This window comes from Malus domestica, chromosome 16, assembly GCF_042453785.1.
Source record: "Malus domestica chromosome 16, GDT2T_hap1".
Classification (NCBI taxonomy): domain Eukaryota; kingdom Viridiplantae; phylum Streptophyta; class Magnoliopsida; order Rosales; family Rosaceae; genus Malus; species Malus domestica.
In genome coordinates, this window is record NC_091676.1 from 39682739 (window position 1) to 39700018 (window position 17280).

Genomic DNA, 17280 nt, shown 5'->3' on the forward strand with positions numbered 1-17280 from the left:
GATCATTAGAGCTTATGTACCCGTTTGGCATCCTTGTAAGCGGATGGTTTTGGCATCCTTGTAAGTGGGTGGTTATTAATGAAAGGCTAAATAGCCAAAATGGTCCCTGAGATTTGCATAAATCATCACTTTGGTCCCTAACATTTTAAATCAATAAAAGTGGTCCTTGAGATTGTCCACCATCCATCATTTTGGTCCTTCCATTAAGTGTCCCAGAGCTTTTGGCCAAACGTTTGGGCAATTTTCAAAGCTTTGTAACTCAATCGTTTCTTAACCAAATTCGACCTATAATATATCAAAATGAAGATAGAAAAGTGTAGAATAAGATTATACCTATTTGGAAGCCCAATAGCTGCCGGAGATGGCTGGAAAATAGCCTCAAAATTGGCTAGAAAATACCTATTTGAAAGTGTAGTTAAATTTTAAATGTTCATAACTTCTTCAATACTCAACGAAATCAAGTGATTCAAAAATGAAAATCATACACTTCTCGATAAGATGAAGAGAATGGTATCTTTCTAGACGGCTAAATCACTTAGGTTTAGGCGGAAAACGGCTCGAAAATGGCTAACTCGAGACCAAGACAGCCACTTTCAAGCTGTTTTCCGGCCAAATCACTTCGAGTTAGCCATCAAAAAAGTACCATTCTCTTCGTCTTGTCGAGAAGTATGATTTTCGTTTTTGAATCACTTGATTTCGTTGAGTATTGAAGAACTTATGAATTTTTAAAGTTTACCCAGTTTCCGGTGAGTTTTCAAGTTTTCCCTCGAACCAGTCAACTTTCAAGTTTTCAAGTTATGAACGTTTAAAGTTTACCTAGTTTCTAGCAACCATTGGGCTTCCAAATAGGTATAATCTTATTCTACATTTTCTTATCTTCATTTTAATATATTATGAGTTAAATTTCGTTAAGAAACAATTGAGTTACGAAGCTTTGAAAATTGCCCAAACTTCTGGCCAAGAGCTCTGGGACACTTAACGGAGTTTTTAACAGAATGACCGAAATGATGAATGATGAACAATCTCAGGGACCACTTTTATTGATTTGAAATGTTAGGGACTGAAGTGATGAGTTATACAAATCTCAATGACCATTTTGGCTATTTAGCCTTAATGAAATTCAATCATTTCTTTCAAAACAAAAAAAAATCAATTGAAAGAAATGGTAGTCTTGCAGAAGAAATGAAATGAATCTACTGATTGGCTTTGGTTAATCATGTGTAATTTGCTAGTTACATTGGTTTTGGGTCTACCAATTGCTTCCGCTCCAGTACCAATGACTCAATTTTCATTGCGCGAATGTAAAACTATAAAGCATACCCATTAAAGCAAAACATTACATCAATCTTCTAACTGAACATAAAAATATGCTTGAGATTGTTGAGTTGTTGAATCCTATGGATTAGCAAATATGCTTGTTCTAATAGATCCTAAAGATTTATAAACACAATGCAAATATGCTTGAGGAGAGCAAATAGAACTCAGTACTACTACAGAGCGCATCTCTGTTACCCATCCCGATCCACGTATGCTTCATCGTGCCTCTTCAGAGAGAATCCTTGTTCAAACCATCAAAGTAACGGTGCTCCATAGCTGCCTTTGCTGAAATGCGTTTAGCAGGATCGTATTGCAACATTTGCTGCAAGCATAAACAACATATTTAGAACTAGTATTCCTCACCAAGTAGAATAACAAAAAACTATATAAAGTAGCACATTTTGAGGGAAGCAAAATCGAACATACCAACAACAGATCCAGCCCCATTTCGTCCAAATTGGGAACAGCCTTTGCCAAACTTTGGGGACTCCACTGGGGGTACTCATGCCAGTCCTTGAGCTTACTGACACCTGGCCACACATCCTCATTTGGAGTGCCCAACAACCTGCATCAAAGATCCATAAGCAAAAGAACTGGGCTAATTGACACTTAATGAAAGTAGTCGGCAAATTTTTGGTAACTGGGAAGTGGAAACTATTTTAGTGAACCTGAATATATGCAGGAGCTGCTGCAGTTCAGAATCCCCAGGGAATATTGCTTGCTTCGTGACAAGTTCAGCTATAATTCAGAAACAATATACCGTTAAACCAATGGGGCAAATTTTTACAAATTCAAAACTATCGAAAATCAAATGCAAGCTTCGTAAAAAACAGATGAGTACCAAATATACAGCCAACAGACCAAATATCCACTGCAGTTGAGTAGTGTGTAGCTCCCAGGAGGACTTCAGGAGCCCTATACCAAAGGGTCAATATCTGCAGTCGTACTTGCACAAATTCCTTAGCTACTGTCAAAAGCAACAAAATAACTTGTAACCAAAAGTGAACGCATTAACTACCTCATGAGTATACTTCTTGAGTGGCACAGTGAAAGCTCTAGCAAGTCCAAGATCTGCAATTTTAAGCATCATAGTTTTACGGTCCATCAGGAGATTGTGAGGCTTAAGATCCCTGCATAAATGGAAGTAAAACAAATCAACCCAACTTAAAAGAAAACTCGAAGGGAGAAACAAAGCGCAAAGAAAAGAGAGAGAAACAGCATGTCGTTTGTAAGTTAATTGACAAAAGGTCACCTGTGCAAAATTCCATGACCATGGCAAAAGGCAACACCTTTGCAAAGTTGGAACATCAGGCTCTGCATCATCAGAAAATCACCATTTCAATTACACAATTCCATGTGTGATTAAGTTGATTGGGAATAAACATTTGGGGGACAAACAAATGAGAGAGCAGACTTTAACGATGGGGGAGGGAATTTGCTCTCCAGATTGACGGAAGGTGCGGATGAATTTCTTGAGATCAGTGTCCATGTACTCAAACACCAAGTAGAGTACAGTCTTTCCTTCCTTGTTCTGCCCTTGTTTCACATCCATCAACCTATTACAGAATTGGGGTTTAGGGTTTCGTTAATTCACAATTTACCGACCAAATCAATGGATTTACAGAAAAAGAAGAAAACCCAAACCAATCAATTGAAGATTTCATTTCCGTAAGTACAAGAACGAAATCAAACCCTAATTTGTAGAATTAAAGGAAGAAAGTTAGAGAGAGAGAGAGAGAGAGAGAAGAAGAAAGGAAACGAACTTGACGATGTGGGGGTCTCGGGAGAGCATGCGGAGAATGGAGACCTCGCGGAGAGTGGTAGGAGGGACGCCTTCCTCGTCCTCGTGGAGGCGAGTCTTCTTGAGGGCGACGATCTTGCCAGTCGCCTTCTCTCTCGCTCTGTACACCTTCCCGTACGTCCCTTCTCCCACCTTCTCAAGCTTCTCGAACGCCTCCATCGCCGACGCTCCTTTATTCGCCTCTCCGATCATCTCCATTTCTCTCTCTCTCTCTTCTTCGTCTCTCTGGATTCCTGATTTGCTGGTTGCTGATTTCAAATTTTCAAATACTTCAAATGACAAAAGAGGAGGGCAGAGCGTCTAAGTTATATATACGTTGAAGGGAAGGGTATTGACGGAAATTTCGTATCGGTTTGCACAACGGGCAACCCCTTTTTGAAATTCAAAATTTTCCGAGGCACATACCCTTTTCTTGCCGTTCCGGGGTTTCTCCCAGTTTCCTGCCAATTTGGACTCTCTACACCACAAAGCCCAATTCGGCGGCCCATCAAACACAAAAGAATCTTCCACTCCGCTCGCCTGATTTTAGTGAAATTTCTCCAATGCACATCAAAAGTGCACTGTGCATTACTACAAGAGCCATTAGATTTCGCTTGGTCAAATGTGTAATTTAGATGTGCACTAGAGAAAAGTCTCTAATTTTAGTTTTCCAACTTGTCAATGGATACAGCAACACAACATTATAATAGCCTTACACATTTCAACACAATCAGTCTCGTATTTGGTCTAATAATTCTCATACCAAAACTATACTTTATATAAATTATAATTTGTATGGTTAATGCCTTGACAGATCAATTAAAGATCGTTTTGTAATGTATTTTTTTTTGGTCGATTTATTCCCTAAACTAGTAACAGCTTGTATTTCAGCCAATTACCCCTTTTAAGCATTTGAATAATAGTTACTTGCCTCCCCATGTTGGATCTTACTAACCCTGCTGGTGATTAAAACTTCAGTCAATAAATCCGAGTTCGGGTTGATCCGATCAGTACACTTTGAGAAGACTTAACACTGCAATTATAACGCCATTTGAGAACATGGGGAATCAAACACGTGGATAAATGGAAATTACAACTTCAATTAGACCAGAGCAAAACGTTTCCAGAAACATCCCAAAAGCCAGCTTTCTATTGCAAAATCTCGAGGCCGTTCCCATACATTTGAAAACCATACCCAACCCTGTTGTTACTCCCTCATTTTTTTTCCTCTCGTACTGATGAGAAGGGGAGAAAAATCTCAAAAAGACAATATGCCCAAACAAAATACAGAGGCCGGTACCAAACGCTGTAGAATTGATCAATTGATCGCTTAACGAGCTTTCACTAATTCAATATCATATTCCAGCCATGAGTTTGGTGGTATACCTGCACCATCTCCTCTACTCCCATAGCTGCAAGCATGTACAGCAAGTCAGAAACCAAAAAAGAAAAAAGCAGAGAAGGAAATCAGTTGGCTAAATTTTAATAACATACGCCAATGACGGGGGTATAACAAGTCTTCTTTTTTCACCAACTCGCATACCTGAGAATCATGCACATACATCACAAGAGTCTTGAAATAATAAGGAAAGCAATATAATCAAAACGTCAAAAACTTATTTATAAAATATAGATGAAATTTTAGTAGCCATTACCGTCAATGCCAACATCCCAACCATCTATAACTTCCCCTTTGCCTGCAAGAAGCAACAAATGTAAATACAAAAGCAGAAACAATGTTTTGGTAAAATATTAGTTTATCTCATTTGGTGATACCTAAGCGAAACCTGTAAGGAGCACTGCTGTCAGTTGAGTCCATTACCTTGCCGTTCTCTTTCAACTTGCCAACATAGTGAACACTTATCTGAAACAGAAACTACTACAATCAACATAGCTCCATTAATCTTTTACTTTAACTTGCTCTAGAAGAAAGTTTCAGACTAAGAATAATTCAGCTAAGCTACCATTATCCATTGGAGGGTCACATCCAAATATTTATTTTAGAAAAGCATCAATATCAAATAGATCAAATACAAATTCAGAAAGACTAGCCTTTTTCCCCGATGTGGCAACTTTGCCATCTGGTTTTCCAGCTTCTAACTCCTCAATTCTTAATCCACTTGGGAAGGTCTTAACTTGAGATGACTTGGCATTAGCATTATCTTCTGCTGACAAGAGAGGCACATCTGTGTTCCCAGCTACCTCATGTGCTTCGGTTTTACTTTTCTTCTTCTTCTTTTTAACTTTCTTTTCATCAGATTGACCATCAACAAATCTACCAGAATCATGGCCAGAATTCCTGGAAAAATGGACATACAGATTTTATACTCAATCAAGGGAACTATAATAAAATCGCACACAACCAGACATGGCCTAAAAATCGCATAGATATTGGAATTGGGTGAGGGAGAGAAATTTTTAACTTCCTGATAGAAGATAATAATAGACAATACATTTGATCAATGGAACCGCTTACTAAAGTTTACACTCCATTTCAATGGACATGTCCTTTCATGCTATTCCCAAGACTGAGGTGGAGTCAAGGGGGCAAAAAGTATATCTTGTGACACAGAGACAAACGTGAGGTAAAAATAACTCACCCATCCTTGGCTGACTGCTGATTTTGCTCACTCCTCACAGGTAGATCTGGGCAGATGCCACCCCTTGCCTCATCCTGCTGCCCTTTATCCTCTTTAACAACATCATCAAGGTTAGTGCAGACAACCTCCAATATTTTCCCCTCCACACGCTTCTTCCTTTTCTTCTTTGGCCTTTCACCATTTTCAAGGTTGACCTCTATTGAAGGCTTTGACAAATCATCTGGCCCCTCAGGTACACTGCTTGAGTACATCAATAATAAAACAAAAATCAAAACCAATAAACATCATTGTCAGTAAATTCTCCATCCATAAAAATAATATGCACACTCAAGTATCATGATTGAGAATGTATTTATTCGAGGCAAAAGAACTCACATATGTTTGGCCACCTTCTGTTCTTGTCCATCCATAACGCACAAAATTTGGGTCTGAATTTGGGCTCTAGTGTCATCTTTCTGGGCTTCGTCCACCTTTTCAAGTGCTTTATCCTTTGGCCGTTCTTTCCATTTTTTCTTCAGCTTTCCACCATTTTCAAGGTTGACCTCTGTTGAAGGCTTTGGGAAATCATCTGGCCCTTCAGGTGCACTGCTTGAGCACACCAATAATATAGCAAAAATAAAAACCAACAAATATCATTGTCTGTAAATTCTCCAACTTTAAACAATAGTATGTACACTTAAGTATCATGAGGTAAGAATGTAATTATACGGGGACAAAGGAAGCAAAAAGAACTCACATATGGTTGGCCACTATCTGTTCTTGTCCATCCTCCACACACAAGTTTTGGATCCTATTTTTGGCTCTGGTGTCATCTTTCTGGGGTTTTTCATCCTCCTTTTCAAGGATACCAGCTTTAAGTGCTTTATCTTCTGGCCGCTCTTTCCTTTTTTTCTTCAGTTTTCCATCATTTTCAAGGTTGACCTCTGTTGAAGGCTTTGAAAAATCATCTGGCCCTTCAAGTGCGCTGCTTGAGCACACCAATAATATAACGAAAATCAAAACCAACAAACATCATTGTCTGTAAATTCTCCTACTTTAAAGAATAGTATGCACACTTAAGATTCATGATTCAGAATGTACTTATTCAAGGAAAATGAAGCAAAAAGAACTCACATATGATTGGCCACCTTCTGTTCTTGTCCATCCTCCACACACAAATTTTGGGTCCTATTTTCAACTTTGGTGTCATCATTTTGGGCTTCGTCCTCTTTTTCACGAAAACCAGATTCAAATGCTTTATCATCCAGCCGTTCTTTCCTTTTTTTCTTTGGTGTTCCACCAATTTCAAGGCCTTCTTCAGAAGAAGGTAGGAAGGTATCTACTGGCTGGTCAAATTGCCTGCATTCCAATTTGGCAATCAAGATGACAAACAACAATAACTCAATTTGGTACAAGTACAATGAAAATATATTCAACTGATGGGAAGAGATCAATCTTTTTCACAAGCTTCCATGGTCTTATTAAGCAGTACAAATACCTTTTCAACTGACCATCTACATCCACATCATCACCATCGTTCATTGTTTCAGTAGCATTAAAGACACCATCCTCTGTTTCATTGCTAGTAGTGGTATCTGCGGCTCTCTTGTCAACTTTTTCTTCAACTTCCTCTGTTGTGTTTCTAGTACTGGATTTTGTCTTGTACAAAGAGGAAATTAGGCATCTGTCATCATCTTCACCCTCCACTTCGGACTCGCTCACTTGGTACATCTTCCGAAGTCGTCTTCGATGGCCCTTGCCATTATGAGGTTTATGCTCGTCCAAAAGCTCCTCTACACACCAGATAGATATATCTCAGAATAGTATTGCAAAAATTCACCAATGATTCATCTTCAAGAGGACATTAACTTGATATGAACTAAAGATGCAAGCCAAAAAACTGAACAAATGTGATGCAGAGACCAAAAAACTGGTGACATACACTACTGAACACGGAGTAGATGAACATGAGCAGGTTGTCTACAACAAGCACCAAAACGATGATTTAAGTTACGTAAAAAAAAACTAGGACTCTTAATTATAGGAGCTTGTACTTGACTGGGCTTTATTTATTTTCAGCTGACTCCTGTATCAGGAGCTACTGCTAATGACCAAACTTTCACATCATGTATACTACATTTTGTGAGAGAAAAATTTAAAGCATATATTTGGTAGCCGTACCTTCACTATCAAGAACAGGAGAAGCTGGGAAGACTTCTGGGTCATCATCATTAATAAAACTATCTTCATACTTGTCTTCTTCACTATCAACAGACATCTTGGTTTCGGAATTAGCAATATCTTCCCCATAAGATTCTCTTGAAATCATAGTAAAGGGAAACTAAAGATAACCTCACATGAGACAAACGATGAAAAATGTCCATAACCAAAAGGGTTATGTAGCGTTGATCTTGGATAGAAAATATCCCCCCAAAAAGAAACTAGTCTCTTAGTCTCTTGGGTTCCCATTTTTTGCAAAAGAAAAAAAAAAGTGTCCTACGGTTTTTTTCTCTCCTTTCCCATTAACTAATTAGATAGGTAGTGATGGAGTAAAAACAGAGAAATTTGACCAAAAGTATTAAGCACGGAAGAAACGATAATGGACTAAACAATAACCACACTAAACAAAAGGATACGAATTATCATCATCAAAATTGTGATGTTGGTGACGAGGAAGATAGTGGCCAGATAGGTGAACACTCCGAGGACCAAGAACTGAGAAGATGACTTCCTCACACTCTTCAAACTCCACATTTATTTGCAATGACTCAGCCTTCTCAGGAAACAAGGAGCATAGATAAACAGGACTCTTGTTTCCCACATTACACTGAAGTGTGCTTTTTTTCGTCGCAGTCCCATTCCCCAGTGTGGCCTGTGTATATAAAATTATAAATACTACATACGATACTGATCTAAACATTAAATCGGAACTAAATATCAGAACACATCAAAACATTAGAAACCAAGTTCAGATGACTCAATATTAGACCATATTCAATTTTCACATGCGTAAAAGCGGAAGTAAATTATAAATACAGTTAACCAAAAGCAGAAAAACAAAACCTAACAGAGAAAAAAAAAACTATAAATTGTAGGTCGCACAGCAATGCCCATTTTGGCTAAATTCTACGCTTAAAAAAATAAAAAATAAAAAATAAAAAAAAAGAAGAAGAAGAATCACAAAGCAAAGAAGAATAAGGGGTCGTTGTGATAAGAAGCACTACCATTGAAACGTGAAGGCGTCCTTTCAAGCCATCAAATATGTGAGTGAAAGGATTTCCGGGTTTCACTTCGACTCCTGTAATAATCAATGAATAAACAACACACTTGACAATAACAACTCAGTCGACCTCCACTTGGTTGCTCCGAAAAGCCAAGCAGAAGATATAACGAAAACTTCAAAACTTAACTACTAAAATATAAAATTCCATTCATTTTTAAACAGAAAACCCAAATAAGTAAATTCAAACAGTTGATCATCGTCGATCATTTTCAATTTACAAGGGAAGAGAAACTGACCCCAGAAAGCCATTTTGTTTGGGAGAGACTGATATCTACAGCCCTAGAGAAAAAGGCCCGGATTGCTTGCTCCTCCTCCTCCCCTAAACCCTGCTGAGAAATTAAAAGAGAGAACCTAGAACAATCCTTTTAAATACAGAGACGGCGGCTGCAAGCCTGCGGTCTGACTTTTTATTGACGTGGCAATCCCTAATAGGAGGTTACCTTGATAGCGTTGGTGATGGTAGCCTCCCCCAGCGCCGGGCGGGAAAAGAGGAAATTTTTCACTAATACATTGGTAATAAAATGAGTGCATTAAATGGTGGAGTATACTCACCATCCTATTTATCACCGTTAGATGAGTTTGAATATTGAGATTTGTGTTTATCTATTACACGAATCTCGAAATTTAAATTTATTTAACTGTGATAACTAGGGTGGTGAGCATACACCACACTAAATGGTGGTGAGCAAAAATGCTCCCTAATAAAATAGGAACAAATTAAAAGAGAGCATATGAATGTTCCAAAATAATTAAATAATTAAATTAAATATACATTTATACACACACTTACTTTTGTCAAACGATAGTTTTGTTAGAGAGATGTTAACTTCATCTTTGTTTGCTCTAGAAAAAGATAGTTAGAAGTCAAATGACTCTATCACATCATATATAACATCTTCGTTAGAAAACACCTTGATAACTTTTAGTCCTATTTGGCTTACTTTACTAGCCATCCTCAGACCACCAATGACGGACGATAAGGGAGTCCATCACGTGAAAGTACCATAACCAAGGAGGGAGGGGGCGTTGAAGCCCATTAGAAGTGTCTTACTCTCGAGTTGGCAAGTGCAGCTGGCAAATGAGCTACTTGATGGGGCAAATTCTCCATACCTTGCTGAGATAAGGACTATTGATGGCCTCTAAAAGCACCTTAGAATCACCCTCGATCGTAATAATGCTGGAAGTTTTTTGTTGAAGCAAGTTTCGTCACTGTTAACACTGCTTCAACTTCAACCTCTTCAATTAAAGCCCTCTTCAAGAAACTGGACTCACCACAAATGAGTTCACCTCTAGAATTTCAAATAACAACTCCCACTCGCTTCTGTCGTAGAAGAGTTCCAAGCCCCATTAATGCTAACATTTAAGTTCATGTCTATTGGAAGGATTCACCTATGATTAGAATGATCCTCTTGACTACCAATTGATGGAAGCCTATGCAAATATCTGTTATCTCAATGTACAGATTGTTGCACCTTGCTACGACAGAGATAGGGTTGGGAGCCAACATCTTGAAAACTGCATGACATTGCTCTTTCAAAATTTCCCAGCACATCACCCTTAATATAAACCTAGATAGAATCCCATAAAGATGCAGATCCCATCGTAGCCATGCTTAGAAGCCAGGGATCAAGATAGGTAATTGCTTGACTATTAGGGCGATAACATAAGTGAGAGTCGCACCACACATGGTGCACCCACAAGCACTTAAGGAGAATATGTTCTAAAGTTTCATCCTCTGTTCCACAAAAGGAACATCTAGGATCCAGCAAATGTGACGAGAGAAAATGTTGTGTTTTGTAAGAACGACATTTGAAATAGCTCTCTATAGAAAGTTGTTGATTTTTGGTACTGCCTTCATACTCCACATCAACTTCCATGGTTCCAGATCCACGTGGTGGGATTGGTGAAGGTTAACACAATGAGGGTTAGTAGCATGCTTTGACATTGCCCAATGATAACCATTTTGATCCGAGTATTGCCCATTTTGAGAGAAGACACTTTATTTCACAGTGTCACACGAAACCACACGGACTCTATGGAAATCCACTAAAACTCCATCAAGCTCAATATTTTCTCTTTCGACGAACTCTTTTATTGACAACGGAACTGCTTTTTACACACCTATTTTCTCTGTGGACAGACCCATATTTATGTATGTCCATCGATTGTATTGGTGATTTAATCAATTTAATAATAGAGATAAACATGAGTGTGCACAAGGAGAAAAAAGGCAAGCAGGTGTGAGAAAACACTTCCCTACACAAACAAACACTATCTATTGTTACAACTCTACATATTTAATTTAACATTAGGGGTTTTATCACAAATAGTCCCTGACATTGATCAAACACATCATTTTGGTCCCTGACATTGAAAATCAATAGAAATGGTCCCTGACATTGATCAAACACATCACAAATGGTCCTTCCGTTAAAAACTTTTTGGGCAATTTTCAAAGCTTCGTAACTCAATCGTTTCTTAACCAAATTCGACCCATGATATATCAAAATGAAGATAGGAAAGTGTAGAACAAGATTATACCTATTTGGAAACCCAATGGTTGCCGGAGATTGCCGAAAAATAGCCTCAAATGCGACTGATCCGCGAAAAAAATGGAAAACTCGCCTGAAATGGGGTAAACTTTAAACATTCATAACTTCTTCAACACTCAACGAAATTAAGTGATTCAAAAATGAAAATCATATTTCTCAACGAGAAAAAGAGAATGGTACCTTTATTGACAGCTAATTTACCGTGGTTTGACCGGAAAATGGCTTGAACTTGGATAACCATTTTCGAGTTAGCCAATTTCGAGTCGTTTTACGGCCAAACTACGACGAGTTAGCCATCAAGAAGGCTACCATTCTCTTAGTCTCATCTAGAAGTATGATTTTCGTTTTTGAATCACTTGATTTCGTTGATTATTAAAGAAGTTATGAATGTTTAAAGTTTACCCCATTTCAGGCGAGTTTTCCAGTTTTTTCGCGGACCAGTCACATTTGAGGCTATTTTCCGGCCATCTCCGGCAGCCATTGGGTTTCCAAAGAGGTATAATCTTGTTCTACACTTTCCTATCTTCATTTTGATATATCATGGGTCGAATTTGGTTAAGAAACGATTGAGTTACGAAGCTTTGAAAATTGCCCAAAAAGTTTTTAACGGAAGGACCATTTGTGATGTGTTTGATCAATCTCAGGGACTATTTCTATTGATTTTCAATGTCAGGGACCAAAATGATGTGTTTGATCAATGTCAGGGACCATTTGTGATAAAAACCCTTAACATTATAACTACTAGTCGATTATGGGGAAAAGAAAACAAAACAAAACAAAAGGATCATGTTCCAATATATCTCCTACCTACCAAATTCTACCACTACCCAACAACTAAACATGATGCTTGCATGTAATGGTGAAAGAAAGCCAACTCCCTCTTGCACCTGTTTTTCTAGTTTACATGATGAATCTAAGGTTGGATTCTAACTTGTTAGATTTAACCTTACATTCTCAACTTTTACTGATATCTTTAACTTTTCTTCTTCCATATCTTTCAAAATAGTGACTACCTTTTCTCGATATATATGCTTCACATTGCTGCCGACTTGATCAAATTTCCAACTCAGCTGCCAACTCTTCAATTCTCTTGTCCTGCTATGCTCTATTCAGCTCTGGTCCTAAAAAATTCAAAACAAGGGATAATAATCAGTTGAAGAAGACGCATATGCAACTGATTAATTGGAGATATCTTCATTGTAAATTAATCTCCCTTTACTTCCTTTTTAATTTTCATGCCTAGTTGCTTCTTCTTACGGAGGGGAGTTGCTGGTAGTGATCTAAAACAGATGCTTAATTGCGTTAGATCAAAGTGATCAAAGATTGATGATTATGAATTCTTAGTCATCAAGTACAACTAAATTCTTTGGGGTATACGATACAATGTTATGGTCGTGATTATCTTAATCACTGATTAGTAATTGTTTACTTAATTAAATGAAGAATTAGTGGCATTTAGGAGAGTTTGTTAGGATATGCCATCTGGCAGTGAGGTCAGTGTTGTTATAAATGGACCAATGTATAATGGCTTTGCCCAACGGTTATATGAATCAACAATTATATTACAAAAATATATCAGAGCTTGTTCTCCTTCTTTACTGCTTGTTCCCTCCATTGTTATCCTTCATAAATTGGTTAAGGTTGAATTAGGGTCTAACATTGGTATCAGCCAATTGGATTCTAGTTACCCTTTCTTGCATGCAATGTCACTGGTGTATTCTAGATTTTAACATTGAGTGGTCCTGCTATAAAAGCTACCAAAAAATAGATGAAAATATCATTGAAAAAATAAATGATAAACAATAACTTTTCATTCATAATCTTTCTTAAACAACGTTACAAGCTACAAAAACTAAATTTGTTGATGTCAAGCTTTCATACTCTGAAAACGTTGCAAGGTAGTTTCATTGTCAATACAAGAAAAAAAATCTATCTCAATGTAAACAACTAAGCTATCATTTAATCATTGATCTCTTATTTTGTTGCGGAGTGGACTCTTGATGATACTCATGGAGGAAAATGCTTTCCACTGAAACAGTTGCAACCGGTAAAACTAAAGCCAATTCAATAAGTAAATACATATATTCAAATATTTGATGTAACCCTTTCTCCACCATCTTTTTAGCAAGATCACTAATACTTTGCAACTGAGAAAAGTCACTTCTCGAGCGCATAAAATAAATATAAATATCAAGTTGATCTTCAAGTGCCAACAAGTCTTGCTTCGTAAAATCTTGAGGATACAATTGAGCATGACGAAGTAGCTTTTCTTTGTAAAAAGCTACAATAGAATCATTTGGACTCAAACTAGCCAATCAAATGAGCAATTTAGTACTTGTTTCATTGAAGTGATCACTGGACTTCGTAAGTTGGGAATCAATGATAATAAAAAAGAGCTATACTTTGTAACAATGGTGGTTGGTCTTTTTGACGGCATTACGTTGCGACTTTTCGTTAGCTACATATGTCTCCATGTTAATAACCTCAATATGATGTTGGACACAAAAAATGATGATACTTTGTCAACCAAAAGATCAAAACCATCATCATTCCTCAATTTGAGTAGTTGCTCTTTACATATGTTGACTAAAGCCATTGCATTTACAATCTCCTAAACATTCTTTTGTAATGCCTAATGTGGATGCAAATTTCCGCCTTTTTCTTCTTGGACGAAAATGTACCTGCAAAACAATTAACACCTAAGATCAAGGCCAAGAGCCTCAAGCGCCCACAATGAATGGGGGGGCTTTGGCAGGCTTTGGCCGAAGAATCTTCGATGCCAAAGTTAGAATTTGAGGGAAAAGTGTTTAGAGAAATTTAGAGAATTTTAGAAGAGAATTGGACTTAGGTTTTTGGAGAAATGAAGGGGTATATATATGGGTGTGCCCAACCCTGTTTGGAGAAATGGGGACCGACCACTTATGGTAGTTTCTTGCCTCTAATTGCAAGATATTATGTTAATATCTTGCAATCAATTAGGAAATTAATCAATTAATTTTGGTAATTAATCCCAATTTGAAAAGGATAATTGGGAGTTACCTTGTGGGTGAGGATTTGATGAGGAGTGATGAGAGGGTTTAAAAGAATACCATTTTGATCACCTTTGATCTCGATTGAGCAGTTATTGTCCATTGCATGTATGTGGGAGTCCCGATGTGCCTCAAGAGTAATTTTGTCTTTTTACCCCAAAAGTCCACGTGTCACATCCATATTTTTCTTGATTATTTTTTATTCTACAAATGCCCCCACATCTGTTGGGCTACTTGCAGAAAAGGACAACAGGTGTAGAGATCTTCTTGCTTTAGAAAACATAGGATTGTTTCCTATTTTGATGTAGATTCCCTCTTTAATTGGAAATTAGATCCTTCTAGGAAAGGGAAATAAATTAGTTCTAAAGTCTATTTAAGTCTACCTTAAGTAGATTATTAAATCAACTTTAGAGAGCAATTTATTCTACCCTACAAGAGAGAGAAAGCTAGAGGATATTTCTTCCCCTATCAATCTTCTGCACTTGCCCGTGCAAAGGACCGTCTTTCGTTGCTTTCTTTATCTTCACGTCGCACCAAGGTAAGAAAAAATTAATTTCCTTGTCCTCTTAATTTTTGGGAGCCTTGGGGCTTGAAATTTGGCTAGACGGAGGGTCGAGGATGTGTGAAAAAAAAAGACTGGAGAGGCCACGACACGGTTGCTATCGTGGGTAGCTGCTATCGGCTTGGTGCGACGGCGACTCGATGACAAGCCCCAACCCCGATATCCCTAAATATTAGGATGGGCACATGCTAGCTAACACCTGAAGGTGATAAAGCTATTTTAAACATACATTCAATAGGATAAGTCATTAGAAAGAAATATGTCGATACGGAACATGTTCAGAGCATACAACTAATCAAGGAATACAAGAAATAATTACAATAAAATATATGAATAAAGGAGTGGGTCCTACACTGTAAAGACTTGAAGATACCTACACAAAGACGCCCTGACATCGGGATTATGTGCCTCAATTCTAAATCCTGAAGGGGGCACAAAACAGAAAAGGTGAGTGGACCAAAGTTTATAATAATAATACTAATAATAAGAAAACCGTTTTATTTAAGAACATAATAACCCCATATTTTGAAAACATATAAAATACTACGTATAGGTTTTTTTTTTCTTTCTAAAACTCTAGCATGCAGGAAATGTTCGTAATCGTAAAATCATCTCTAAAAATGATTTTGAAACACCCGAAGGCAAAATCGGAAATCCCATTAAAACTGTACTCTCTAGGGGTATCATAGCAACCCGAAGGCAGTACCTGTCCATCGCCCGAAGGCGAAGCTGTACAACATTGGGTTATGCCAGTGAAGAAACATGGTAGGCCTCACCACCCGAAGGTAAAGCTGTACGACTCTAGGTTATGCTAAAGAAGAAATATATACATATAACATCACAAACTGACACTAGCCGTGGCTAGTGAAGCTGGGGTATTTGCCCGAAGGTAATACATGTTCGTCACCCGAAGGTGAAGCTGTACGACATTGGCTTACGCCAGTAGAGAAACATGGTATGCCCGATCACTTGAAGGTGAAACTGTACGACTCCAGTTTACTGTTGGAAATGTGCCCTAAAACCAATCATATGATGATACTTTACAGACATTTTACATGTTAAACTAAACTAGTGTAATATCAAGGGCGAAGATTATTGTTTTAAGCCGTCTCATATAAATGTTATATGCTTAAACGATAAGTCCAAGAAATATGTAATTAGGAGAATGTAATTTAAAGAAGTTAGATTCATGAGACCATTCTTTTTCGTATACATATCCTAAACGTTCCTGATCATAGGATTGCCAATTGGGCATTGACAGTCCGTTAAGATCAGTACGTGCTGTGTCTTCTCTTAGGGAGAGTGACTGGTCTCGAGTCATTGATGTGATTGACACCAAGACAAGCATGTAGGTGCTCAATAGAGAATGAGTCCACTGAACACGATCAACGAGAAGTTCTCATACTCATGTCACATGAGAACTCATGGTTGGGATAATGCAAAGTAGTCCTTTGACCTGAGGCATCATAGTTGTCTTGTGGTTAAGTCCTTGATCTTTGACTATGTCAAAGTCACTCTGTCAGAGGTGTCCACGGCATAGTTGGGGTTAAGCCACTCAGCCATGGAAGCAAGTGAATGTGCAACAAGGGATCTCTAACCTTCAAACTATTTGAGGGAGAATACTCTATGATATGATTAAGAATCTCTGGCCAGAGTATGAATGAGATTTAGGAAGTCGTTCCAAATCATATTCAAAGTAATCATATAAGTAAATGAATCACATTGGATAGTAGACATGAATAAACTATCAAACCAAACAATGTGGTCAAGAATATTGTATTAGAGAAAGATCGTATTGCATTGTAATCCTAAACTGAATAGGTTCTCCACCTCTTCTGATTAGCTTGGGTAGCCATGACATACTGCTAGGTGTCACTCATGGTTTGTGGAAGCCCTAAACGTGTATAAACACTAAAGGGAGAATTGAAAGTAAGTTTCAATTCACAATCGATTTGAAAGAGTTCTAATCGCCTACTGCCTCGCTAAAAGGAACCTAATGGATCGTACACCGGGTAAGGTAGCGATTGAAGAAACAACGGAGATGAGTAAGGATAATTAAATGGTTTAATTATTTATGGCAAGGATTACTTAATATGTTAATTAATCAAACGAATAAAGTTCGTTAAAAACCTCGGGTTAGTTTTGGGCCTCAAGGCCCAATGGGCTTCGAACGTCAAG

At 37.8% G+C, this 17280-nt stretch overlaps 2 protein-coding genes across 8 annotated transcripts; both read right to left on the reverse strand.

Moving 5' to 3' along the window:
- Positions 1-1291: 1291 nt before the first annotated feature.
- On the reverse strand, positions 1292-3502 carry LOC103443122 (cyclin-dependent kinase B2-2-like). Its single transcript, XM_008381905.4, has 8 exons — positions 3081-3502; positions 2732-2873; positions 2570-2631; positions 2336-2447; positions 2159-2252; positions 1986-2055; positions 1744-1882; positions 1292-1639 (listed from the first exon to the last, which is right to left on the reverse strand). The coding sequence occupies exons 1-8, from the start codon at positions 3314-3316 to the stop codon at positions 1547-1549; spliced, it is 948 nt and encodes a 315-aa protein (XP_008380127.1). The 5' UTR covers positions 3317-3502; the 3' UTR covers positions 1292-1546.
- Positions 3503-4177: 675 nt separating this feature from the next.
- LOC103443123 (peptidyl-prolyl cis-trans isomerase FKBP43) lies at positions 4178-9448 on the reverse strand. 7 transcript variants are annotated; one of them, XR_011576992.1, is made up of 14 exons: positions 9196-9448; positions 8901-8974; positions 8313-8548; positions 7858-7994; positions 7175-7469; positions 6811-7035; positions 6434-6661; positions 6073-6282; positions 5698-5934; positions 5150-5396; positions 4920-4961; positions 4753-4794; positions 4592-4640; positions 4178-4509 (listed from the first exon to the last, which is right to left on the reverse strand). XR_011576992.1 is itself a non-coding variant. In XM_029099014.2 (14 exons), the coding sequence occupies exons 1-14, from the start codon at positions 9206-9208 to the stop codon at positions 4428-4430; spliced, it is 2163 nt and encodes a 720-aa protein (XP_028954847.1). In that variant the 5' UTR covers positions 9209-9448; the 3' UTR covers positions 4178-4427. The 7 variants fall into 7 exon arrangements, 4 of the variants coding, with proteins under 4 accessions (XP_028954847.1, XP_008380128.1, XP_017190159.1 ...); XR_011576991.1 differs by having other exon boundaries at positions 6434-6664; positions 9196-9352; XR_001790973.3 differs by having other exon boundaries at positions 5698-5937; positions 6434-6664; positions 9196-9352.
- Between the last annotated feature and the right edge of the window lie 7832 nt (positions 9449-17280).